Source organism: Actinia tenebrosa, unplaced genomic scaffold (assembly GCF_029948245.1).
Source record: "Actinia tenebrosa isolate PJP-AT-01 unplaced genomic scaffold, QUT_ActTen_1.0 PGA_scaffold2__45_contigs__length_23673736, whole genome shotgun sequence".
Lineage (NCBI taxonomy): Eukaryota > Metazoa > Cnidaria > Anthozoa > Actiniaria > Actiniidae > Actinia > Actinia tenebrosa.
The window spans coordinates 6,632,339-6,657,499 of NW_028292579.1; the positions used below are offsets into that span (position 1 = coordinate 6,632,339).

Below are 25,161 nucleotides of genomic sequence, written 5' to 3' on the forward strand. Positions count from 1 at the left end.
CTGTCACACAACTCACTATTGAACATTGTACAAGATACAGAACAAGACAGGAATGTGTCAAGTATATTAGAATCATCCAAATGTGATGGACTTGATGCAACTCACAAAACATTGTACAAGATACAGAACAAGACAGGAATGTGTCAAGTGTATTAGAATCATTGAAATATGATGGACTTGATGCAACTCACTATTGAACATTGTACAGAATACAGGACAAGACCAGAATGTGTCAAGTATATTAGAATCATCCAAATATGATGGACTTGATGCAACTTACTATTGAACATTGTAAAATATACAGAACAAGACAGGAATGTGTCAAGTATATTAGAATTATCCAAATGTGATGGACTTGATGCAACTCAGAACAAGACAAGAACGTGTCAAGAATGTGTCATCAAAATATTAATGCAATCAATACAAGACATTGAACAAATTTCTGAGCAAGAATAGAACGTAAAGGAGCAAGAAGCATAAAAGAGTTGAGACAACCCAAGCTTCAAGACCTTTATGATAATGGTTCATAATCCTACTATATTATCAGTGCCAGTTGCCCCCTTGGTTTTTAGGGACAAAACACAAGCTAGGTTAACCAACCCCTGGGGCGTGCCCTATTAACCATTTAGAGGGTTTGCAACTTGTGCTGTTAGTTTTATAGTCCATGGACTGAAGGTCCCTTCAACTTGGTGATGTACTACGAAGAAAAAAGGTTACCAAAGACAAGCTGTGAATCAAGACAAAGGTATACTTGTGGTGTACATTCATTTTGGTAATCTTTCATTTTCAATCCAAATACACGCTACAAGCAGCATAGGAAATTTTTTGATAGAGTATGGTCATTCTAGCCCTTTTTGTTTCCTAATTTTTAACCCAATAATTACTAAATTTATATATATATTTTGTAGTCTTACTTATGGCTTATTCTCAGTGATCTTTTAACTTTGTGACATAAGGAGTGTGGGAAAAGACAAAATTGCCAACATTTTTGAAGGCTCGGAATAAAAGTGGACAGTACAACAGTGTGTGTTAGGCCTGTTTAACAAGCGTGCTGTTGAAGAGAAAGAGGGTTTGCCAAGAAAAAAGTGTAGGCAACAAGACATAATCCATTGGCATTCAAGTGGTCTTCTAGGAAAAAAGATGGAGCTAGCATTTTTTTGGTAAGATTATGAAGCGAGAAGAGTGAAAAAGAAACAAAAATATTTATTTCTGTATTAATGCTCTACTCTTGGAGTAAGAGGCCTATTCAAACAAATATGCCATGTTATTGACGAGAGGCAAGTAATAAAGATACGTCACAAAAAAACCCCCAACTTTAATCATTAAACAAGTGGTCTTCAAATGTACAGTGTACAGGAAGAAGGGCTGACAAGAAAAGGATGAAGACAACCTGTTAAAGAAAAACATTTCAATACATGAAGCTAGGCAAGAACCTACAGTATGAAAGATATGGGGAACCATGGAGACAACCAAGTGGAACAAGAAGGTTGGAGCAGATCGATAGATGCAATCTTAAGAGAAAAAATGGGAGCCAGATAATGTAACAGTCAACTCTAAACACATTAAGGAAGTGATCCTCAAGAGAAGCATGTGAAGCAAGGAAGTTGTAGTACAGGCAACCAAAAAGAGAAAACATGTAGTATGGAAGCAAATGATTAGACAGTCAATTTGATGAAGGACAACCTCTTTATCTAGCACATATTAATCAAATGACCTTTCAGACAACCAAGTGAGCAAGGATTTTGGAGTGCAGGCAACGTAAGAGAAAGGGCATGAACTTTGGAGACAGATGGTGAGATCTATAGACTACTTTGAAGGGTGGAGATAGATGATAACATCCGGTTCACTGAACTCAATCAAGTGATTCTCCAGAAAAGCAACTGGATCAAGGACGTTAGAGTATTGCAAGACTCAATAAGTATGAAGCAAGATATTTTAAAAGATAAACATCGAATAATTAAGATGTAGATAAAACGTTTTTACACTGTCCACAAGTGATCCACCATGAAAGCAAGGGAATCAAAGGTGTTTACATCCGTGAATCATGAAGCCAGATAATAAGATGAACTCTCATTTATTTGTTGTCACCTTAATAGAAAATGTACTTTGCAGCCAGTGCAATGAAGCATAAATTTATACAGCAAGACCTCCTATAATAGAGGACTGGATAAGAAATGATCACATGCAGCCAAACGAATAGGACATAAAGCTGAAGCCATGGACTTGACAGAGGGACCCATGAGGCATGAACTGAGGTAGATGTAAAGAAAATCCATTCCTTATACCATTGATATGAGGATCCTACAGTGAAGCAATTGTGGGTGCAAAGTGAGCAAGGCAGGACTAATGAAGAGCATATAAAGCTTGGAGTCAAGTTGGAAGATGACAGCCAATGTATAACAATATGAGCTTGATTGACAACATGAGAGTCCAACCCATGAAGCATGAAGATACACAGTACGACATCCCCACTCATAAGCATTAAACATCAAGTGATTTGCTAATGAAACAAGTTTTGGCATGGAATAAGGAAGGCATTCAAATGGAGAGCCCATGAAATGGTGTCATATCCATATTTAATGTACCCAGCTTGGTGTTGCAGGGAATTTTTCTGCTTATTTGGTTAAATTACATGACAAACCAAATTTATGCATTTATGCTCAATATAAAAAATATTAACTTTTTAATTTACTCTAAGGTTTATTTATTATTTATTATGTATTTACCAGTAGATTTTTAGCCAGTATTTCAGCATTGCTGAGATCATGGGGGTCCTGGTAAATTAAAGAAATAAATGAAAAGGGAAAAGTAATAATAGATTAAAATTAAAAAATGAAATGTTACAACATTCCTAATCCTCAATTTTCAAACAGAAAAATGCTACTATATTTAATTACACTAAAATATAGTTTATTTTAAATAAGAATACTAAAATACAAACTTTAATAAGAAAAGGAACCAAGTTGATATTATCTATTCTATTACTAAATCATTATCTATAGCAATCTATAAATTATTGTTTGATAGTAAAATATCTGACTTTGATAAAATCCTTGCACTTCTCAAAAGTTATGGTCTTTCTATAGCTTTGTAGCTTTGTTTTTTATCATCTGATTTACTGAAATGTTGCTTTGAAAAAAATTGTACTAAACTGTATGATAATCCCTATCACAAATATTTGGTACCCATGTTGCAGTCTAACTTGTGGTGATATCTTACACGAATCAGTTACTCACTTGTATCCTTTATTGATTGAATCCAGAAGTACTCTAGAGGTAAGTATTTCACTGTAGACAGGTGTTAGTATATGAGAGTGGAGCATAGTGGGAGCAGTTACAACAAAATAATTTGTGCCGCCTGAGGATAAGCCTTAAACGTGAACATAGCTTTGAACTTTTTTATACTATTTCTATCACAGTATATGAACAAGTTTTAGGCCTAGGGCAAACGTCGAACTTTCCATGCACCGAACTCATTAAAAACAATGGATATCAAGTGATAATGAGGCGGCATTCTTTGATGTAATTAAGTTCGGTGCATGGAAAGTTCAACATTTGCCCTAGGCCTTAGAGACTGCATTAACTTATTGGTGCTTTCATGGATCTTACATGTAACCACAAAAGCCACCTTTGAAATTACTGCACCCTCTGATAGCAATCAATATGCACTAATAATTTATGAAGGAATCATATCTTAGCTTGTTGCCTTTAATTTTGAAACCTCCACATGTTTTGGTCAGGTCTTGGTGAATGATGGTTGTTGATGTCAGTCTTTTCCCAAATGGTTGATTACTCATATTTTTAAGACAAAATTTCAGATTAAGACATTTTTTTGTAATTTACCAGTTGTGAAAGCAAACTCATTCAAGTTAAGCAGAAATTATTTTGTCGCAAAGTTTCTCGTTTTAACTTGCTTTAAAATAGTCAGGTAGTGGAACAAAAAAAATTCAACACCAATCTATTCCTCAAAGTTTGATCCATTCTTAAAAATACTGTTTTTGGTTTAGGTGTTTTTTCACGCTTTACAAAGTATAGGTTTATGTCATACTTTGGAATATGTGCTACCAATTATGCCATTTCAAGAAAAAACCTATAATTCAATTATTATATTGAAGCTTTAATCGTGTCTGTGATTGCTTATTGTTTTATAGCAGTTTGAGACAATTTTTGGACTATTTTCGATATCCCTTTTTAATTGAAAATGGGTGTGAACCAAAAACCAATCACTTCCTAATTAATTAGCTCTAAAACATGACATTTTGCCTCATATTCTGTTTCATACCTGCTATGCATCTGATGGCTGTTCTTGTGGTAGCCTCTCTCATGAAACCACCAAAGAAATCATGTCATTAGCAAGTTTAGTGTAGGTCTGGATAAGTCAGTAGAGCGAAGTCATTAAACCTGTGAAATAGATATTAGACTAATACACTTTTAATTAGTAGACCGTAATTTTTGTTTTCTTTTGTGTCTATTTGACTATTACACGTTAACTATTAGTTTTTATTTCACGGGTTAAATGCCTTCACTCTAAGTGGGTCAGGTTTTGCACTGTCTTTTTCTCATGGTCATCATAGTTCATTATATCAGTATCCACCATCTATTTGTCATTTGGGGCAAGGTGTGATTTAGGAATAGTTAGTGACCCATCCAGTTTTGCAATGTCTTATTTTAATTCTAATTACCATAGTCAATCATATCAGTGGTCACTTCTTATCAAGGTAAGGTAGGTACATGTGTACCTGTAATTGACTGTTTACCATTTCGATAGTCAATCATATCAGTGGTCACTTCTTATCAAGGCAAGGTAGGTATGTGTAATTGACTGAGTGATCTTATCTTAGAGTGATTATATCAGACCTCTCTGTATGTGATTAGAGAACCAAACCAATCTGCATTACACCCATATATCTACAGTACAAGTCTATTTTGTTCAATTTTTTATTTGTCGCAATTATGTTTTTGTACAGATTTTAGTCAGTTTGAAAGACTTGGTATGTAGTCAAGTAAAGATTTCAAATAACTTTAAGCCGTAGGCAAGTGATTTTTTTGAAATGATACATGGAAGGTAAGAAGCCTGATATAGTGCAAATCATTCTAGAGTAATAAAAATTATAATATACATATACTTGTCATCAAGTTACAGTCACAACAGCTCATGCTTACCCCCTAGCTTCCATTAGTTTCATTATTAGAATATTAAGATATATTTATTCTTTCTGAGAGCATAAAGACTCAGGATTTAAAAAAATAACTGATCCAAATTTTGAATTCTGATTGGATTATTATTGCTGACGTAACTCAGTGATAATTCACTGTGTGGCCATATTTGTGGGTTCACCACATGAGTGGTGATCCGCGCTGTCTTTCCTGACTTAAGTTTGTGTGATCTCTTACCTGACGATTTAGTCTTCCTCCAACCTTCGTCGTTGAATTCGTTTTCCCAAGAATTTGACTGAGAACTGTCGTTTGAAATATTTGCTCCAAACTTTTGCAAGTCCTTGTCGGTTGCTCGAGAAAGCTACTCCATTTGTCTTAGATTGTCGAGCCCTATGTTTGAAGCAAAAGGCTTGCCCGTTTTTCTGGAACTTGACCTTTCTTTCTTATGTTTTCTCGGGAGCGTTGGTGGCGTTTCCTTTCCTAAAGCCGCTAGCCTCTTATTTTCGATTTGCACCCGTTCCATCTCTTCGGTTATCTGCCTCAGTAGGGCAGACTGATCCATCTCCGGTTTGAGCCTTTCTTTGCTTTTGATTGTCGAGCCCTAAGGGTTTGGAAGTCCTTCAAACCCCGCACGTGGACTGCTTATTTGTTGTAGGCCTTCAAATCTGTGGCTATAAATCAAGAGCCGCGTAGTCATTGGGTTTTTTAGAATGCCTTTCCATTTGGAAAAGAAAATATGACAACTTAAACTAGACACGAGGTTGAATGTAACCTTGTATAAACAGACTGTACTTAAAACCGGAAATGACAAACCCTCCAGTTTGGGTAGAATTAAATATTTTGACGTGGCTCAAAATAGGTCTATTAAGTTACAGTTAAAACAGCTCATGCTTACCCCCTAGCTTCCATTAGTTTCATTATTAGAATATTAAAATATATTTATTCATTCTGAGAATACGAAGACTCAGGATTTAAAAAAATAACTGATCCAAATTTTGAATTCAGATTGGATTATTCCATATAAGGAAAACCATAATCCAAACATGATTATTATGCATAGTATTTCCAAACCCTTACTGCCATTGATCAGCTCTTGAGAGCATATTATTCTGTTGCAATAGTTATTGTTTCCTGCTGCCGTCATTGCTACTATATTAAAGTACACTTAGGATTTCCATAGTCACACAAAAATAATCAATATACCTTAGTCCTACATAATCTGTTTCAATAAGTTATTGTTTCCTGCTGCCGTCATTGCTGCTATATTATTAAAGTACACTTAGGATTTCCATAATCACACAAAAATAATCAACATAACTTAGTCCTACATAATCTGTTTCAATAAGTTATTGTTTCCTGCTGCCGTCATTGCTACTATATTAAAGTACACTTAAGGATTTCCATAGTCACACAAAATAGTCACACAAAAATAATGAATATACCTTAGTCCTACATAATCTGTTTCAATAGTTATGGTTTCCTGCTGCCGTCATTGCTACTATATTAAGGTACACTTAGGATTTCCATAGTCACACAAAAATAATCAATATACCTTAGTCCTACATAATCTGTTTCAATAAGTTATTGTTTCCTGCTGCCGTCATTGCTGCTATATTATTAAAGTACACTCAGGATTTCCATAATCACACAAAAATAATCAACATAACTTAGTCCTACATAATCTGTTTCAATAAGTTATTGTTTCCTGCTGCCGTCATTGCTACTATATTAAAGTACACTTAAGGATTTCCATAGTCACACAAAATAGTCACACAAAAATAATGAATATACCTTAGTCCTACATAATCTGTTTCAATAGTTATGGTTTCCTGCTGCCGTCATTGCTACTATATTAAGGTACACTTAGGATTTCCATAGTCACACAAAAATAATCAATATACCTTAGTCCTACATAATCTCCCGTACGAAACTTTGAGGCTGAACAGAGCGAGAATCAAGCGTGATTCTAGCCATACTTAGCTTTAATAGCCATGATTAGAGCGAGACACAGCCAAACAGAGTAAATGTTTGGTCCACCTTGAAGAGCCATACATTTGTCTGGCTTGTTTATGGGTCCGAATCAGGCTTTAATTTTGTGTGAAGCGCCAGAGGTCACAACGGAATAACTTTCCAAGGATCGCCTAAAACCTGAAGACTTTATCTGGCCATTTTATGGCCCACAATCAGGCCTGACATAATTTGCTTTATCTTAACCTAAAATTCAGATTCAGAGGCGCGGCTCGATTTGAATATAATACGTCCGATCGCTTGGTAAGTTAGAGTACCACTATTAATTATAAATCAGTCCGAGTGGAGGACGAAAATTTATATCGTGGGGTTTCTGAAAAACGAATAACTGAAGTCACGTCCTGCAATTAATTATCTGTTTTATTTATGGTTTCTAATTACAACAATATAACTTTCCTGATATTTTTCGTTAGTATTTTGATATAATCAGATCTCCACCTATTACCCAACGTATGTCTTATTCAGTTACAATGCTACTGTTTGGGAATTCACATATATATGCTTTAACTGGATTACAGTCAACTACAGAAATATAGATACAGCAAGCCTTAATGTTCGTGATGTCAAACATCATGACCTCATCAAAGTCACAGGGGTTGACAGATGTAATATGTACATTTGGATTGTAGTTCATACACGCGATAGGATGTGCGACAGCAAGAGTGTGATCATCATGCTGTATGAAATATGCCACTTGTGCAAATTTGGTCGAACCTCCTAAAAAACATTTTACAGTTGCAGCATTTCGCCTCTGTAAACGTTTATATGCTAAGCCATAAATTTCACCAACACCGCAAATTTCTAATCTATTGAAGGCCTTGACCTTTTTAATTAACGGAAAAGACCCAAGCCATTCTTCTAAGGCAGTAAATTCCCTGGCGTTCAATTCTTTTAAATAAGAAGATCCTATCGCATAAATCCCATTCTTAATTTCAACTCTTTGTTTACGTTTAGGGGGATAAATCAACTCATAACAAACTGTCTCTATTTCACTCCCTACCGGTATGCATGACTCTTTTAACTCCGGAAGTTTTTGCGTCAGACAAACAGCAGATATGATCTGGCTGTCAATAAACTGTGTTCCATGAATCAGTTTTAGTATGAATCCATTTTTATCCTCAAAAGGGAAACAACTGTGTGTGTAAAGGGGTCCCAGGTCTTTAACATTTGCAGTCAAATGTAAAAGTTGGTGTACGTTCATAGAACAGTAACGCTCCCCATACAATTTAGAAAATGTTTTACAAAAATTTTGTAATGCATTATTAGCTTCTTTTAAATTCTCTTCTGAAATGGAATCTTTCAAAAGTAGATAGATAGCGTGAACAAATAACGTGTAATGTGTAAAATAAGAGTCAGGCAAAATGGCATACAATGTGGGAAGACCATAAAATAACAAAAAGGAAAGAAGTTCACTCGCCTTCCAATATTTGAGATGTTGCGATATTGATCGTGGCAGTCTCTTAATGTTCGTAGTTGGTGTAATGTGCTCCAGTCGTTTATCTACTTTACCAACTAGTTTGGAAATGCTGAATTTTTGACCCGATAAACTTGAGCTAAACCACATGGTCAGTAAGTGCTTCTGTACCCCAAGTAAAACCCCATGCATATAATCAATAGCTGTACCCCTTACAACATCAAAATTGTCAAGAATACTTAACCATGATGGTCCTTTTACCCCGTTAACCATGTACCTTTTAACCCCTTGTTTCAGTTGTTCAAGCGCTCTTTCAGCATCCTTTTTAATGTTTTCTAATGTTCGTATTGGTCCCGAGGGGTCATTTTCCTGATACGGATATATCCAAGTGTGTCCTCTAGCACTTGTTGCGAATGTCTTTCCAGGCTGCAAACATTTCCAACAACCACATTCTCCATTGTACTGCATGCTGTTACAGAGAAGGCAACGTGCAGGAAGATCACTGGTGGTAACAAGGAGAATGGCTTTACAATTAAACGTTCCCCTCTCTGGAGAAGCAAATTCAACACCTCTTTCCAAAGTTTTGAGTGCAAGAAGGTGTGGTTTGAGAAAAGTGAACATCGCCGGCTTTTTCTCCCCAAACCACAACCCAGCAAAAATCATGTTCTCTTTGGCCATTCGCTTTTGGTATGGAAGCTCATTAATGACTAGGTAGAGAGGCCAAATTGAAACTTTGGAAGACTTGAAAACTGGAACTCCATCTGTATTAAGAAGGAACGATATGTTGTCAGGAGACGACAAGATGCCTTTCTCAAATGCTTCTTTATATAGCTTTCCATCGTAAATGTCCTCAATGTTGTCACGGTTAAGTTTTTTACGATGAAACCTGTATTGAATGTCACTGTAGAAAGAAGGTCTTTTAAAAAAGGTTTGCAGTTGTTCCACCAGCGGAAGTTCAACAAAATATGATTTGGTTCCTCTCACTATTAGATCCTTTAAACACGCAGTATTAGAGCACGTTTTACTTTTCGCTTCTACTGTGGCAAGGCAAAACGAACAATAATAATGTAGAATGAGAGGGTGCTTTAAGTTTGAAAAATATTTCTTGAATCTGTTCAAAGTTGTTGGTAATACATGTCCACATGGCAGCAATAGATTGAGTATGAGTAGAAGTCGACTAATTGCATCTGCTGGCAAGTTAAATTTCACTGCATAAAGTGAGAGCAGAACCATGACAGCACCGATTTTTATTGAAGCTCCCGGGTAAAGTGGTTGTTGGTCATTTTTTTCTTTTTCTTCTTTACCCTTGTTCTCCATTTCATTTTCATAAAAATAGCTTTCGTTTTCATCGTCTCCGAATGTCTCAGAATTCACTAGGGAGTCCTCAGATAATGTCAACATCTCGGCTATCTCTTCAAACTGATCTTCATCTTGTTCTTGATCGTTGTAATTGGCATGAATATTTTCTTCTAAAGTGTTGCAGTTCTGCTGTGCTTCTACTTGTTGTTCATGCAAGGCTAAGTCATACACTTCGTCCCAAAATTGATCAATTTCATTTTGTGTTGGTTCGCTCGTCGCGTGAGAGTCAGAACACTCTTCGGTGGTGTTCGCTTCATCTTGTATTTCAGGCGTTGTGATTTCCGGAATCTGATTAATATTCAGTAAAGGGACTGTTACCTCAACATATTCTGAGTATTCGTCAAGTGAATCAGTTTTGGCAGTTTCTTTATCAGACAGTTTTCGTTTTTTGGTCCCTTTCCTACTGCAACTTAAATTCTCAGCCATACTGAACTAGTATAGTTGTATTGAGTTGATCAAATTAAATATAGGATAATAATCACACTTCTAAATGAACTCACTATTTTGGTTACACTCCACACGCGTACCAAGTTGTTGTAGCATTCGGGTTCCCGACTAACACACCAAACTAGCGTGGTAACTCTCCTTTTATAGTCCAAGGATCTTGAAGGACAGCTGCCAGTCTAGCTCAGTTTTATCTTAACAACCAGTATGTCGTGCACCCCCCTTACTTAGCCTAGTTGGTAACTATGCAGTGAGAAATCTTAGTTTTCTTACCACTTGGTAATGAAGTACCTAAAGACGTACACTCCTAAAAAGACTAACTCTTTGTTTACCATCTTATGAAAAGAAATCAAACTTTAACTCAATTTGGTACGGGAATAACTTAGTTAGAATTTCCGAAATGGTAAACAGAAAATATCGTAAACAAGTCATAAACTAAGCTAACATATTAAAATGATATTTAAGGACAACCCAGATTTAAGCGTCTGTGGCACCCGCGTATCCAACAAAACTAAACTAATTTCTAAAGAGATCGTAGGTTAATGAAGATTTAGCGCTAATGAGCACATGGCTAAACAATACGCGAACTAACCCGAATATTCCCGTGAGATCGTTATAATCGGAACTGATTTGTTAGCGCATTGTTTCAGCCATGCACAATCTATTGCTGCGGATTAACTCGTTATTCTTTGTAGTAAGAAAAGACTTCCTAAAGTTACTATAACTTTTATCCTGCTATTATGACCAACTGGGCTTGAATTTGACTTATTGACTAAACGGTTGAGCTAATCATTAACTCGGCTAAAATTCTCTGTCCTCACATTAGCATCCCATTGGTTGTTCTGTAGATAGTTTCAGGTTCCATAATTTTCGATTTTTTAGCGCTTAAATCTCGACAGTTGATTTATAATCATCTTCTCTCAGAGTACGTGTAGCTGCCAGATAATTTTATAAGCGAGAAAAATCCGACAATGTCTAGTTCTTATGCATGCATATATTTTGCATCGGACAAAAGTGTTTCTGTAATACCAAAGTCCCGCTGCACTTTAAGGGGCACTTTTAACCCTAGCCAAGAGGTGGAGGTTATGTGGAGAGACTCTAGTGGAGAACGAGTGAGATATCTCGGAAAAATTCTACAAATTGGCCCAAAAGGTAAGTTTTTTACGCAATTGCGTAGTAAATAAGTACGGTACAAAAACAATGGTTGTATCCATTCATAATATATTGTAGTGCTTATTACATATTTTATCTAACTTTATTTTCATTCGACTTAAGAATACGCGCGGCCGCCCACTTATTCATGCATGTTTTTTAGAAATTATGTCAATTAAAAATTGACTCGTAAAATTCTAACTTTAGTTGTTAAACCAACTGCATTCATAGTTTTTAGGGTATTACAATGCAATATTGATTTATTTTACATACCAGTATATATTCTTGCACTATTTTACCCTTAAGTAGAAATTAGCATAATTAGAATTTTGGCGCAATTCCACCAACGTGGTCTCTGTTGTTGTAAGGGAAGTACGTTTATTATTGGGGGAGGAGGGCTGGGACTTCAGAGGGGAGGGTCATCAGTAAATTGAGCTTTTGTGGCAGGTAAAACCTTTTTAATTTGATGAAAGCTAGGAAAGGGTTAACTTAATACCGAAGGAGGGTCATGAATTTCTTACTGAAGGAAAGGGGGAGGGTTACAATAATTAAAAAGAAAGGTTACTGCGAACCCCCCCCCCCCCCCACCCCAGCCCTCCCCGCCAATACAAAACGTACCTTCCCCAACTGAATTTATATATCTTATTTCAGTTTGTATATACTTTTAAATTATATGCAACGTATAAGGTAAAGAGTTCCTCTTTTGTATTTATAATACAGGTAAGCTTGATATTTATGCAAAGCTAGCAGAGGAGCGCGTCAAAGGTTGGTTCTTGGGAGGCGACAATGTCGAGGCCAATCTTTACACTATAACTGCCATTGATCTAGACAATGTGATAGATGAAGAATCGGGTCTGGAAGAAGATGAGCGTCCGGTAACAGAACAAAAACGAAAAAGGAAGGCATCGAAGCGACTACAAGCGAGCATGGAGGGAGATGAGGAAAATAATGAAGAAGTTGAGCCACCGGCCAAACGGAAGAAAAATAGGCAACAGTGCACCAACTTAATGACATCTGGAGATGCTGCTGCTGTTTTAGCGGGTCAAGAAATAATAGAAACGATCACTGACACCATTTACCGTTCTGCCTTTCCGCCACTCGCCCGAAACAGCAACAACAACGACGACAACCGGAACAACAGCAGTAACGACAATAACAACAACAAAAGCAACAGCAACAACAACAGCAACAAAAACAAGAACAACAGCAACAGCAGCAACAAAAATAAGAACGGCAACAGCAACAGAAACAGCAGCAGTAACAACAACAACAACAGGAACAACAGCAGCAACAACAACAGCCACAGCAACAACAACAACAGCAATAGAAATAGCATTAGCAACAACAACAGCAACAGAAATAACAGTAGCAACAACAGAAACAACTTGAGCAACAGCAACAACCAAAACAACAGCAACAACAACATCGACAGCAATAACAACTGGAACAAAAGTAGCAACAACAGCAACAGGAACAACACCAGCGACCGCAACAGGAACAACAGCAGCAACAACTGGAACAACAGTAGCAACAACAGCAACCGGAACAACACCAGCGACAGCAACAGGAACAACAGCATTAACAACAACAACAGCATGCGCAGGAACGATAGCAGCGACGACGAAAACACTCCAGACTTTGTACACCTTGAAGAACAAGACCAGCAGCTAAGTGGAGTCTTTAGACAAGCTCTGCAATCCCTTTCTGACACAGACAGTATCTTTTTAAAGGAATTCGAGACAACAGCACCTTTCGAAGAGCTTGAGTCCTCTAAAGAGTCCACTGGGGAGCCGGTACAAACAGATGATGAGCCGATTGCCCTTCGTGCGAGGATTTCGGCCCTTGAAGCTGAAAACGAGGAATTAAGAAAGGAGCTAAATGCTCGAAAACAACACCCTAGTAAGTTTAACACTTGCATCAAAAAAAGTTATTAAATCTTTCTCTCTATAGAAACTTTATTTCTAACATAATTCTCATTTTTTGTGCCAACCGCTCATTAACCTATTGTTTCATTTTTCTTTTCAGTTCCATCTCCTGAAGTCTGTGCTTTTTTAAAAGCATATGCAAGTTCTTTCGATGAACAAACTTGCATGGATATGCTTGAGGATGTTTCAACCACCACTCCTACCGAGCAATACAAACTGAAAGCAAACCTTTCTCCGTCAGCTGAGGTAATTATTTTCGGGAATTATTTACAATTGTATGTATAAATTTTCATGTCCCTTTATGACTTTGACTTCTGACTCAGGGCACAAATAAGGTGAGACTCCTCGAATCAACTGACGTCTTCGTCGACAGGACGAAGTTAAGGATCGGTACGACGGCAGCACAGAGCAAAGGATCGAACGGTCCACAGTTTCTCCTCCAGAAGCTCATTCCTTTGGTTTTTTCTGTGGAGGAACTGGCAAATTCCTGTGGCCAAGGAATGACAACGTCAAAGGTCACTGAAGACAGCAAAAAGCCGCTTGATGCGGTGAAAGTTAATGCTTGTAAAGGTTAGGAACGATCAATAACTCGGTTTGAGTTTTGCCAAAATTCTTGTGACGATTGAATGCATCGCTTTTGTTTAGATTACACAATAGAAATAAGTTGTTCTCTTTTGTTCAATTACAGTTATTACTACAATCAATTCTAAATAAATGTTTCATGCGTTCACTCTACAGGGCATTAATTTCTTTTCATAAATCAATTCTGCCGTGATTAATCCCCTACCTTTTATAATATGTTGCAGATTTTGTCACTGCATTTGCTATAAAGCAAAATCGAGACATTCCACCACCGAAGACGATAAACGAATGCTTTACGCAGCAAATTAGTTACGCTCGAGTAAAAGTCAACAGAGGCAAGGGAAAGTTAAACAGTTTGTAAAATGATACTGCTGATGTAATACCTATGATAAAGAGCATAATAAATACTGTATCGGATTACTTGTTTGAGTTGTCAATGTACCATTTTGTAGATTGAAAGTTTTAAAATAGTCGCGTGGAAGGCTCAAATTACGAGCCACGCAAACAAACCATAATCACGCCATAACACAGCCATACAATATGTATGGCCCGACAACTATCGCTCTAAGCCTGAAAATCGCTAAGCGTTTTTCGTTCATTTTTCACGCTCCTGTCAGGCTTATTATGGCTCTGTTAGGTTTATTATTTTCTCGCTCAATTCTCGCCACTGTATGGCTAAAATGTCAGGCTAGATTTTCGCTCGTGTCTCGCCGATAATTTTCGTACGGGCTGTTTCAATAAGTTATTGTTTCCTGCTGCCGTCATTGCTGCTATATTATTAAAGTACACTCAGGATTTCCATAATCACACAAAAATAATCAACATAACTTAGTCCTACATAATCTGTTTCAATAAGTTATTGTTTCCTGCTGCCGTCATTGCTACTATATTAAAGTACACTTAAGGATTTCCATAGTCACACAAAATAGTCACACAAAAATAATGAATATACCTTAGTCCTACATAATCTGTTTCAATAGTTATGGTTTCCTGCTGCCGTCATTGCTACTATATTAAGGTACACTTAGGATTTCCATAGTCACACAAAAATAATCAATATACCTTAGTCCTACATAATCTGTTTCAATAAGTTATTGTTTCCTGCTGCCTTCATTGCTACTATATTAAAGTACACTTAGGATTTCCATAGTCACACAAAAATAATCAACATAACTTAGTCCTACATAATCTGTTTCAATAAGTTATTGTTTCCTGCTGCCTTCATTGCTACTATATTAAAGTACACTTAGGATTTCCATAGTCACACAAAAATAATGAGTATACCTTAGTCCTACATAATCTGTTTCAATAGTTATGGTTTCCTGCTGCCGTCATTGCTACTATATTAAAGTACACTTAGGATTTCCATAGTCAGACAAAAATAATCAACATAACTTAGTCCTACATAATCTGTTTCAATAAGTTATTGTTTCCTGCTGCCGTCATTGCTGCTATATTATTAAAGTACACCTAGGATTTCCATAGTCACACAAAAATTATCAACATAACTTAGTCCTACATAATCTGTTTCAATAAGTTATTGTTTCCTGCTGCCGTCATTGCTACTATATTAAAGTACACTTAGGATTTCCATAGTCAGACAAAAATAATCAACATAACTTAGTCCTACATAATCTGTTTCAATAAGTTATTGTTTCCTGCTGCCGTCATTGCTGCTATATTATTAAAGTACACTCAGGATTTCCATAGTCACACAAAAATTATCAACATAACTTAGTCCTACATAATCTGTTTCAATAAGTTATTGTTTCCTGCTGCCTTCATTGCTACTATATTAAAGTACACTTAGGATTTCCATAGTCACACAAAAATAATCAATATACCTTGGTCCTACATATTCTGTTTCAATAAGTTATTGTTTCCTGCTGCCGTCATTGCTACTATATTAAAGTACACTTAGGATTTCCTCTCCTGTTCATTTTGTTCATGTAATGTATGTTATTCGACTTGCCACAGGGGTGGATCTAGAGTAGGTTTAATGGGAATCTGTAATACCATTCCCTATGCCCCAAAAAAGCATTTGTCAATGAATTTACATTGGAATATGAACGTGTGTTTGCATAATGCAATACATATTTTGTTTGTGGGGTTGAAACTCCCCGTTGAATAGTACCCTAGATCCACCCCTGTATTGATTGATCATATGGTGAGTAGCAAAGGCATGCCAGCCAGCGAGCAAACCCTTCCACCACCCCCACGCATATAATATGTTCCCTGTGACTATTGAGAAATAAAAATATTGAAACGAGGGGGGAGGGGTGAACTACACATACCAATCATTACATTCGTTTGAGGCATGCTGCAAATGACTTGGAGACTAGAAAATACAAGACTTTGGTCTGCATTAATGGCTCAATGCAATGTCAACATTGATAATGGGAAATGGGAATGAAAAACATGAATGAAAAATGAGATCTTGATTCATGGAAATGAAAGAAGACATAACTGATGACAGGACAAGAACAGCATCAGAATTATTAGATAATTATGTTTGTCTTAACTGACACCACAATAAGTATAATAAATGGGTGTTATAAATGATATTAATTTCATGTGACTATTATAAGTTTCTTGATCAAGTTTTGCTAGCATGCCTCAAACGAATGATGCACACATGCATCATCCACCCACACATACACTTGAGTCGTCTGTTGTCCATCATTTATTATGGAAGATAAAGTTAAACCAACTCAGTTGTAATTGACCAGAAACAAGCAGAGTGATTTTACTTCAAATTCTAATTCCCTATTCTGGCGACAAGCATGTTGCATATTCATTGCAACATATATTACATATGTATGACATGCAGGGATGTCAGTCTAAATCCTCATTCTTGAAACGGGCTATATTACACTTTATTGAAATTGACATTTTACTATGCACGACATACAATGATGTGATGTGAACATGTTACTTGATATTCACACGTCTAGTGACTATACCAAAGATAGTGTCACAAGTAGAAAGAAAGATCCACTCCTGAACAATGTTGATCAACTTTACCCTGTTGCCCTTAAAACAAAATTGGAATAAAGTCTTAAGTAAAATCACTCTGCTATCTCATAAAAATGATATGAATATGAACGAGAACTATTGGATGCTTTGGCAAACTATTTAGTGGAAATGATTAGAGTCTATATTTTTATTGACAAAAAAAACTTCAATGGAGATTTGATTATATTGTCTTCATATTCCTGGAAGTCTTTATGAATTACGACTTGAAATCAAAATAAAAAGTTCTGGTCAATTACAACTGGGTTTAACTCGTATAGGGGGTAGGGGATAAGCCGCATGTTGGGGGGAGGGGATAAGCAGTATATAGGGGGGAGGGGATAACCAGTATGTAGGGGGGAGGGGGTGAAGCCTAATACTGGGGGGAGGGAGTACTTGTGTAGGGGGGAGGGAATTATTCTTAGGGGAGGGAGAATCAACTTAGTAGGGTGGTGGGAGTTTTCTATGACTTTTGCTGACTAATATACTTTGAAATTTTCTAGGAGTCTGGACACAAGTGGGCACTTAGGATATTTTTTGGTAAGTTGCCAAAATAGACTTTAGGAATTTTTTCACCTTGTAAGTTGTTTGATGTTATTAGTTGTGTGTTGTGTTTGAAATAAAGTCTGAATTTGGACTTAGTGGTTTTTCTATGTCTTTTAATGAATTCCATCTTTACCCTCTCCACGCCCTTTTTGGATTTGTAAAAAAAATACCACCCCAAGGTCCCACCAGCACCAAGTCTCACTACCCTGGTAGACCAGGACCAGACAGTACTTACTGTCCCGACAAGAGCCATCTTATGAAACCACAACCAGTTGGCTGCTCTGATGGTGAACACTGTCCATAGGGATATCAGACTTCTGACCCCCTACAGACTCGTGAGAGTACCTCGATGGCAAGCCAGCCTTTATACTGCAAAGATTAGTGCAAGTAGGAGTCTTATAAAATAACCATACCCCATTACTCATAGGTTTTACTGCACAACAGTGACGTATATCTTAGAGTGATGCAATCAATAGACTTAAGGCGGTATTCAGACTTCCATAAAGTGTATGTGATTATCAAGACTGGTTTGTGAAGACTAAAATAACGAAGTTTCTAGGCTACTAACTTGTGAACAATGAGCTGGTCTATCCCGAAAAGGAAACTACCACCATGTAATTTAATATGAAAAGCTAAGACGAAGTCCTAAGGTGTTCATGTATTAATGAATTCGTCACATGGGAATGAATCAATCCTATCATAGATTTATTGAAAAGATTATTAATTCAGTAACTGCTGGGGGACTGGGCCTATAGTTAATTCAGTATCTCCTAGGTTACCAGACCTATGTTTAATTCAGTATCACCTAGGTTACCAGACTGATAATTAATTCAGTAACTGCTGGGGGATTGGGCCTATAATTTATTCAGTATCTCCTAGGTTACCAGACCGATAATTAATTCAGTAACTGCTGGGGGACTGGGCCTATGTTTAATTCAGTATCGCCTAGGTTACCAGACCTATGTTTAATTCCATTGACATTGAAAGTGCTAAGGGGACTTAATGTTTTTATACATCTTTTATTTTGCAGCCTACAGTCATGTGTTCATTGCTGAACTACCAAAATATTTTACAAGATTCGTCACATAAGGTAAGGCCAATATAAGGTTTTTCCTAAAAGGATTTTGATCATAACATTTCCAGTGAAATAAGTTTTTGATAAACAATATCAAATATTTTTCCACATGACTGTTGGTTGTAAAATCCCTAGTTTTTATGTGTTAGATACTTATGATATTTAGTTAGGATCAAGTTCTTGCTAAGAGGTTTATAAACATTTTAACAGAGTAGATTTCATATTGGAATAAATACTGGATGAAAAAGATACGATGAAATAAGTGGAAACCATTTCAATGCCAGGACATGTCACACCGTCTAACATGTCAAGAATCATATGAAATCTACTCTTTCAATTTTACGCTAAGGGAAACTGAGTTGTTCATGTCTAGATATTCAAGGGTTACATTCTCATCCCTACAAAAACTTAATTTGTTTATATTATATTATTTTAATAGCTAAAGAAATCTAAAGAATCTATCACATTTATTCCTTGTTTGGCATGGTCGATTTGACCTCTACATGTTTTTCTTATTTTTATTTTGTGTTTATTTCCTAAGATCAGTTTTTTCACCAGCAAAACAACTTCTTGACAGAAGTAAATGAGTCGTATACGAGAAGTAAAAGATGAAATATTTGCACCGTCGATATTTGCATTTCCAAATTATGAACAACTACATGTATCACCATTAACGCATCAAATTTCAGAACAAGTTTTTAATTTTCTGCCAAGAATAATTGAATGATTACAAATTTTGGGTTGATTTTGGACAGCTTGTGCATATAATACCAGTGCTTTGGACATCATAATTCATAGTAAAACAACTCTTGGTTTTACTTGTAATAAATATTTTCATTTCATTCAAGTGTAGTTTATTGTTTCTTGATTGTGAGGTATGGTGTTTCAATGCCATTCTTTGATGGCTCACCTTGTCCTCTATTCTTTCATTTTCCATTTGCCTTGTTTGGCTTGGATTTATTTGTCAGCACTTTTGTGCAATATTTCAGGATTTTGCACAGCTTATTTTTGGTGTTTCCCATTATATCTTGGGGAAATAATTTATGGTAAGAAATCAAACATACTGAAATTCAGGCAGACTTTGTCTGTGTTACAAACAATTTGGAATTTGAAGAAAAATTCAGTTTGATTTGACATAATGATACATGTTTTGTAGTTGCTTTGGATAATTTTGAATGGAGTTTTGAAAACATCTTTGCCTTAAGAAGACATCAGCTTTAATTAGATTTTTTTTTTTTAAATAGAACTTTTTCCCAAAACGTTTGGCATCTAAAATGGATTTTCAGTGCTGAATATTTGTATGCAATCTTTTTAATTTGACATTAATTTTCCTTGTAATGGAGATTTTTTTTTTGAGTGTATCAGGTTTCGTTAAGACCTCAGTTTCATAAAAAGATAAGGAATTCGCAAGCTAATTTCATTTGTGTTATATAGTACTTATATTATATTGGTTTGTCATATTTTTCTTGGTTGGAAACAATTTGTTGGAGAACATCTTATGTTGAATTTCTTTGTTTTTTCTTTTTTAGTTTCAATTGATTTTGATTATCAGATAGAAATTCTTTTATTCCTTTTCAGTTTACTTTTTTCATATGATTATTTTATTATAAGAAAGTAAGAAAATGTTTAAGATTTTACAGAAACTGAGGTCTTGTTTTGCTGGTGAAAAAACTTATTAAATTACAATCCTATGATAGAACCTTGTGTATCAGTCTAGCCGAACATCATTAACGCAAGATTAGATCACCTAGAAATGATTCAACTTCTAGTCTTCCCAGTTTGATAATCTACTTGTATGAAAGTCTGAATGGTGTCTTTTGCAAGTCTATCGAGCACACCACCCCAAAGTTATCACTGCTGTACACACCCATGAATAGTGAGATACGATTATCTCTGCTCCTACTCACACTAACCTTCACATTGGCCAGCAATCACCATCAGCGCACTCCCATGAAATCTGCAGAGAGCCATCACCTGGTATCCTTACCGACAACCTTCACTTTCAGAGCAGTCCTCTGATCATGGCCTCAAGGTCAGACTCTGCCGAGAGCAGCAATGTTGTACCGCCTTTTATGGTTTCCTGGCCTGGTGGGGCAGCTTCTGTTAGGTGCTGGTAGGACCTCGTGGGAGGTATCAAGTGTATTTCATTTTTCTGGTGTACAAATAATAAAGAATAATGATAATATTAGATATAGGAGAGTGTGTCTAACTAGTACCGGGTTCTCAGTAAAGTCATAAATGTAACTTGAAATGACCAGCCAGTTAAAGTAAAGGTGAAAGAATTTTGCGAAAATATGAAAATTGAAACAGAACAGCTGCCATGTATGTACAGTTTACTTTCGGTTTTTTTTTTTTGTTTCTTGTTTTTGTTTGTCTTTACTGAGAACCCATTTACTAGCTGCTATGGAAAACTTGTCTGACTTATTTTTCCCTTCCTTATTTAGGAGTGATCTAAATGTCTTTGCTATTTCAGTTTCAGGTATCTACACACTCTCCTATATCTAATATCTGTGGCTAGAGGACTGGCAATAATTAACCTACTTCATAATGACATCACAAGTAAACAATTAGTCAAGAGAGAGACAAATTACGAAAATGAAATCTTTATAATTTTTGAACTTGAAAAAAAATGTAAATAAGAATTAGTCATAAAATTTGGTGTCTCATTAACATTCCAGTTAGTTTTGTTTGGTGATGTCATGAAATAGGGTCACTAACAAAAGTTTTCTTTTGAAATATTAGATATCTTATTGAATCTTCTTTTTTGTTTTACTAGATACTATGGTATCAATTAATATCAATAACTTATATTGTGTTAATTTGAATTTTGATTTGTTTTTGTCTTGAAATTTAGAAAATATGTTTTTTTGCAAAGCTTAACAACTTCTAAAATGATGAAACAAATTGATATTGAAATTTTCATTTTTTCTTCTTTAGTTATAATGTAGCCAGTCCTCTAGCCCAATGTTTTTTGTTGTTGTTGTTTTTTTTTTTTTTTTTTTCATTTGTAGAAAATTCTTAAATTGTTTGAAATTTCTAGTGTTTTTTTTTTGGAAATTCCAACATATAACCAATGATATGTTTTAAGTTTTAAAATTTCTTATAGATAGCTATTATTCTTCATCATTCCATGGAAAGGTTTCTGACTTTTGCAATTTTTTAGACAGCAAATTTTTCTTTCAAGTTTCCAGATAATGCTACATGTTGGAATTTCCTAGAATATCTTGATTTTACCATAGATTGATTTTTTTTGTTTATATTTCTATATAAACCTATAATTTGATTATTGTAAATGCCAATTTTTTGAAATATTATTGTTGAAACCTTTTTGATTTTGGAAATTTTAGAAGTTCCTAATCTTTTTTTTTTTTTTTTTTTGAAATTCCTAGATATTCTAATTTCCTGTTTCATTTTTGTTGTCAGCATATGGAGCTTCTTATGTTCAGTACTGATTGACAGGATCTTGATGGTGCTTGATCTCTTGATGGTGCTACATCATCTGATAAGACTTTGCAGCACAACAGCCTGGTTGATGTGAGTACATGTATAACAGAACTATGACATCTGCAAAGACAGAATGGTGTAATTAAATCTCTGAAAACTGAATATCAAGGTAAAATCTAAATGTTGCTTTCTCATGACACACCATGGATAATACAAGTGAGTGTGTTTACCAAGAAAATACAAGTGAAGTGACATTTTCCATGGTATACCATCCAAAACCATAGGCCTTTTCTGAGTTTTATAAACAGGATGCATTGTGGTCTAGCTTTGGTACGAATGACACCATATAAGGCATGATGAATAAAAGATGTTTGTACTGAAGCTAGACCACAATGCACCATGTTCACTACTCAGCAAAGGTCTGTTTGTATGACTAGCATGCATCCAATTGATCAACTTACATGTCTGTCATGCACAGGCTGGCCAGAGCTTGGCAGCATCAATACATTCACATGTGGCCTTGACTAGTGTGGCTGACAAGCTGATGAAAAACAAAATAACAAAGATTATTAAACAACATGTCTTAGATGTATTAGTTTGGGTTATTAGCAAAAATATTGGGGTGAGGGGTGGGGTGGGGTGAAAAACAAGTACTTAGTCACAACAGTTTCAAACCCTGAAATATTTATGCCTTTGTAGTAAAATGTATTAATACATACCTGATAATCAACAATAAGCTGCTCCTTGGAATGTTGTGAAGGAACCAAAGGCACTGACCAGAGCTTGACAGCATCAATACTGTACATTCAAATGTAGCTTGACTAAAGTGGCTGACAAGCTGATGAAAACAAACAACAAATACTGATAAACAATCTGTTTTAAGATGTACTGTTTGGATTAAAAACAAAGATGTAACCTTATCATCATATGGTAATTAAGTACTAAGTCACTGACTTTGAAATGATTGATATACCGAGATGCAAAAACATTATTTGGTTCAAAAGAAGATTGTACTGACTGAAAAGTATTTTGGGAATGATATGGTAATATAGTTTTGATGTATTTAATTTAAGATACAGTCAAGATGTTAAAGTGGAATGTAAATGAGAATGGCAGACTAGCTATGGTTGAGTGATTTCTATTATATTTTTACTTATTAATTATTCATGATATAAAATATTTTAATATCAATCTACTTCCCATGTTCCATTTTGGTCTCAACTTTTACAAGCAATTTTTTGAACCCAACAATAATTTTACATTAAGGTATATATGCCCAACAATGAATTAATACATACCTCTAACGATCAGTACCCCTTGGAATGTGGTCATATTATGAAGGTCATAGGGTCATCACCAGGTTACCACATCAATTATCATCTTGCTAATGAGGTCAATACTCATACATTAAGGTGAGTCCATATTGTTATGAAGGTCACGGGGTCATCACCAGGTTACCACATTAATTATCATCTTGATAAGTTTTTTGCTTCTTTTAAGGCAGTAAATCCATGGTTAGCTTGCTGATTTTCGTGCATATATTGGTTAGGGTCAAGGTGCAGTGTGACTATCAGGCTCAGATGTCAAGAAACGACGGCCATCTTGTTACAGGCTCAATCGACGGTTTTACGAAGAAATGTACATGAATTTTTTTTCGACTGCAATGCAAAAAGAATAGCCATTAAGACATTAATATTTAGGATTTAGGGAGAAAATGGTTCGAAACTTTTACAAAAAAACAAGTTTCGTACAACGTTAAAAACCGAATTTTCAAAATATATAAAAAAATGAAAATATTCTTAAGCTAAGTTTGCAAACTGTTTCAAGACTTACAAAAATTGTTTTTTTATGACTAATATCATTGTTTCTTGCAGAAAAAGTGGATTTTCAGGGTTCAAAGTTAGCACGTGTTATGGCGGACGAAGCCGGTGAGTCGAACATTTGAAATCTACAAACTCGTCAAAAATACAGCAAAATGCAAGAAAGACGCAGAAAAAACGATCTAATTCTTACCTTTCATAGTTCTCGTGTACTTGTTTCTCTGTTAGGTCCAGCACGAGCTAATAACCATCTTTGTTCTTGTACAATTTCAGCCAAAAAGCCCATCATGTATTTGCACCCGTTGAAACACATCCACAACGAACAGCAGCGTGCAACAAATGAAGAGGTGACATGCACAGGGACTGGATACTAGCATTTTACACAGGGATCCCGCAAAAACCGGACTTTTTGGCCAAAAAATAAGGAAAATTTGACAAGTTTCGGGCAATATTTTTCGTCCAATACGTGTAAAATGGGCAGTAAAGGCTATTTTGCGACTCTACGGAGTCTAAAGCTGCCTAAAAGGGCTTGTTTTAGGCAAAAAAAGAAAAAATGTTAATTAGTCACGTGATACGTCACGTGACCCCAAATTTTGGGTTTTTTGTCGTTTTTTTCACTTTTATACGACAGAAAAAAATTTTTCGGGGGGTTTGAGTTCATTTTACTTTCTTGTAATTTTATCAATTAACGCAGATTGTAATAAAAGAACATTGAACTTTTATTGTCTGATGTATTGTCTTCGACCCATTATTGTTGGACACCCTTGAAAACAGAAAACGAGAAAAATAAAACAACAGTTGAAAAATGCCTTTATTATTGAGACACTTGACCAGAAGAATAAAGCACACCAAGAGATAGCGTCAACATTTTTTATTACACTTTGAACTATAAAGTTTATTAACTCTTGACAATCGTGTCAATTCATATGTACTTGAGAAATATCATGATTAACCCTATTAACTTTTGAGACAGTACGGACTGCAGTTTTGAAAGTAATTTATTGATAGCGTGACTGCAGTGATCAAGACTCTAGTTTAGTCAAAAGCTCAACAAATTGCTTTCCAAACCAGTTGTCTGTGTCCTAAAAGTTTGACAAGAAAATTCATCTGTACTAGTTGAGAAATATCATGATTAACCGTATAAACTTTTGAGACAGTACAGACTGCAGTTTTTGACAGTAATTTATTGATAGCGTGACTTCAG

At 35.6% G+C, this 25,161-nt stretch overlaps 3 protein-coding genes and 1 long non-coding RNA gene across 14 annotated transcripts; 2 read left to right on the plus strand and 2 right to left on the minus strand.

Moving 5' to 3' along the window:
• Window positions 1-24,677, plus strand: LOC148909092 (uncharacterized). 11 transcript variants are annotated; one of them, XM_089034500.1, is made up of 7 exons: window positions 1-745; window positions 17,576-17,612; window positions 18,649-18,708; window positions 20,622-20,823; window positions 22,117-23,549; window positions 23,638-24,065; window positions 24,231-24,677. In XM_089034500.1, exons 1-4 carry the CDS (start codon window positions 693-695, stop codon window positions 20,808-20,810), a joined length of 339 nt encoding a protein of 112 aa, XP_088890626.1. In that variant the 5' UTR covers window positions 1-692; the 3' UTR covers window positions 20,811-20,823; window positions 22,117-23,549; window positions 23,638-24,065; window positions 24,231-24,677. The 11 variants fall into 11 exon arrangements, with proteins under 11 accessions (XP_088890626.1, XP_088890627.1, XP_088890623.1 ...); XM_089034501.1 differs by having other exon boundaries at window positions 23,642-24,065; XM_089034497.1 differs by having other exon boundaries at window positions 22,117-23,067; window positions 23,404-24,065.
• On the minus strand, window positions 7,080-11,291 carry LOC148909093 (uncharacterized). Its single transcript, XM_089033926.1, has one exon. It carries the CDS (start codon window positions 10,381-10,383, stop codon window positions 7,642-7,644), a length of 2,742 nt encoding a protein of 913 aa, XP_088890052.1. The 5' UTR covers window positions 10,384-11,291; the 3' UTR covers window positions 7,080-7,641.
• Window positions 11,373-14,475, plus strand: LOC148909094 (uncharacterized). Its single transcript, XM_089033927.1, has 5 exons — window positions 11,373-11,553; window positions 12,274-13,452; window positions 13,579-13,724; window positions 13,802-14,048; window positions 14,285-14,475. The coding sequence occupies exons 1-5, from the start codon at window positions 11,373-11,375 to the stop codon at window positions 14,419-14,421; spliced, it is 1,890 nt and encodes a 629-aa protein (XP_088890053.1). The 3' UTR covers window positions 14,422-14,475.
• On the minus strand, window positions 13,491-14,355 carry LOC148909095 (uncharacterized). Its single transcript, XR_016120433.1, has 2 exons — window positions 14,266-14,355; window positions 13,491-13,965 (listed from the first exon to the last, which is right to left on the minus strand). It is a non-coding gene; the product is annotated as an uncharacterized LOC148909095 (long non-coding RNA).
• Window positions 24,678-25,161: the final 484 nt, after the last annotated feature.

Excerpts from the sequence above, each read along its gene's own strand:
- LOC148909092 (XM_089034496.1), top strand. The coding sequence starts at position 693 with ATGTACTACGAAGAAAAAAGGTTACCAAAGACAAGCTGTGAATCAAGA. Across the intron at positions 17,613-18,648 it reads GGCACTTAGGATATTTTTTG|CCTACAGTCATGTGTTCATT; the intron begins GTAAGTTGCCAA and ends TTTATTTTGCAG. Across the intron at positions 18,709-20,621 it reads TACAAGATTCGTCACATAAG|CAATCACCATCAGCGCACTC; the intron begins GTAAGGCCAATA and ends CACATTGGCCAG.
- LOC148909093 (XM_089033926.1), bottom strand. The coding sequence starts at position 10,383 with ATGGCTGAGAATTTAAGTTGCAGTAGGAAAGGGACCAAAAAACGAAAA.
- LOC148909094 (XM_089033927.1), top strand. The coding sequence starts at position 11,373 with ATGTCTAGTTCTTATGCATGCATATATTTTGCATCGGACAAAAGTGTT. Across the intron at positions 11,554-12,273 it reads TCTACAAATTGGCCCAAAAG|GTAAGCTTGATATTTATGCA; the intron begins GTAAGTTTTTTA and ends TTTATAATACAG. Across the intron at positions 14,049-14,284 it reads GAAAGTTAATGCTTGTAAAG|ATTTTGTCACTGCATTTGCT; the intron begins GTTAGGAACGAT and ends AATATGTTGCAG.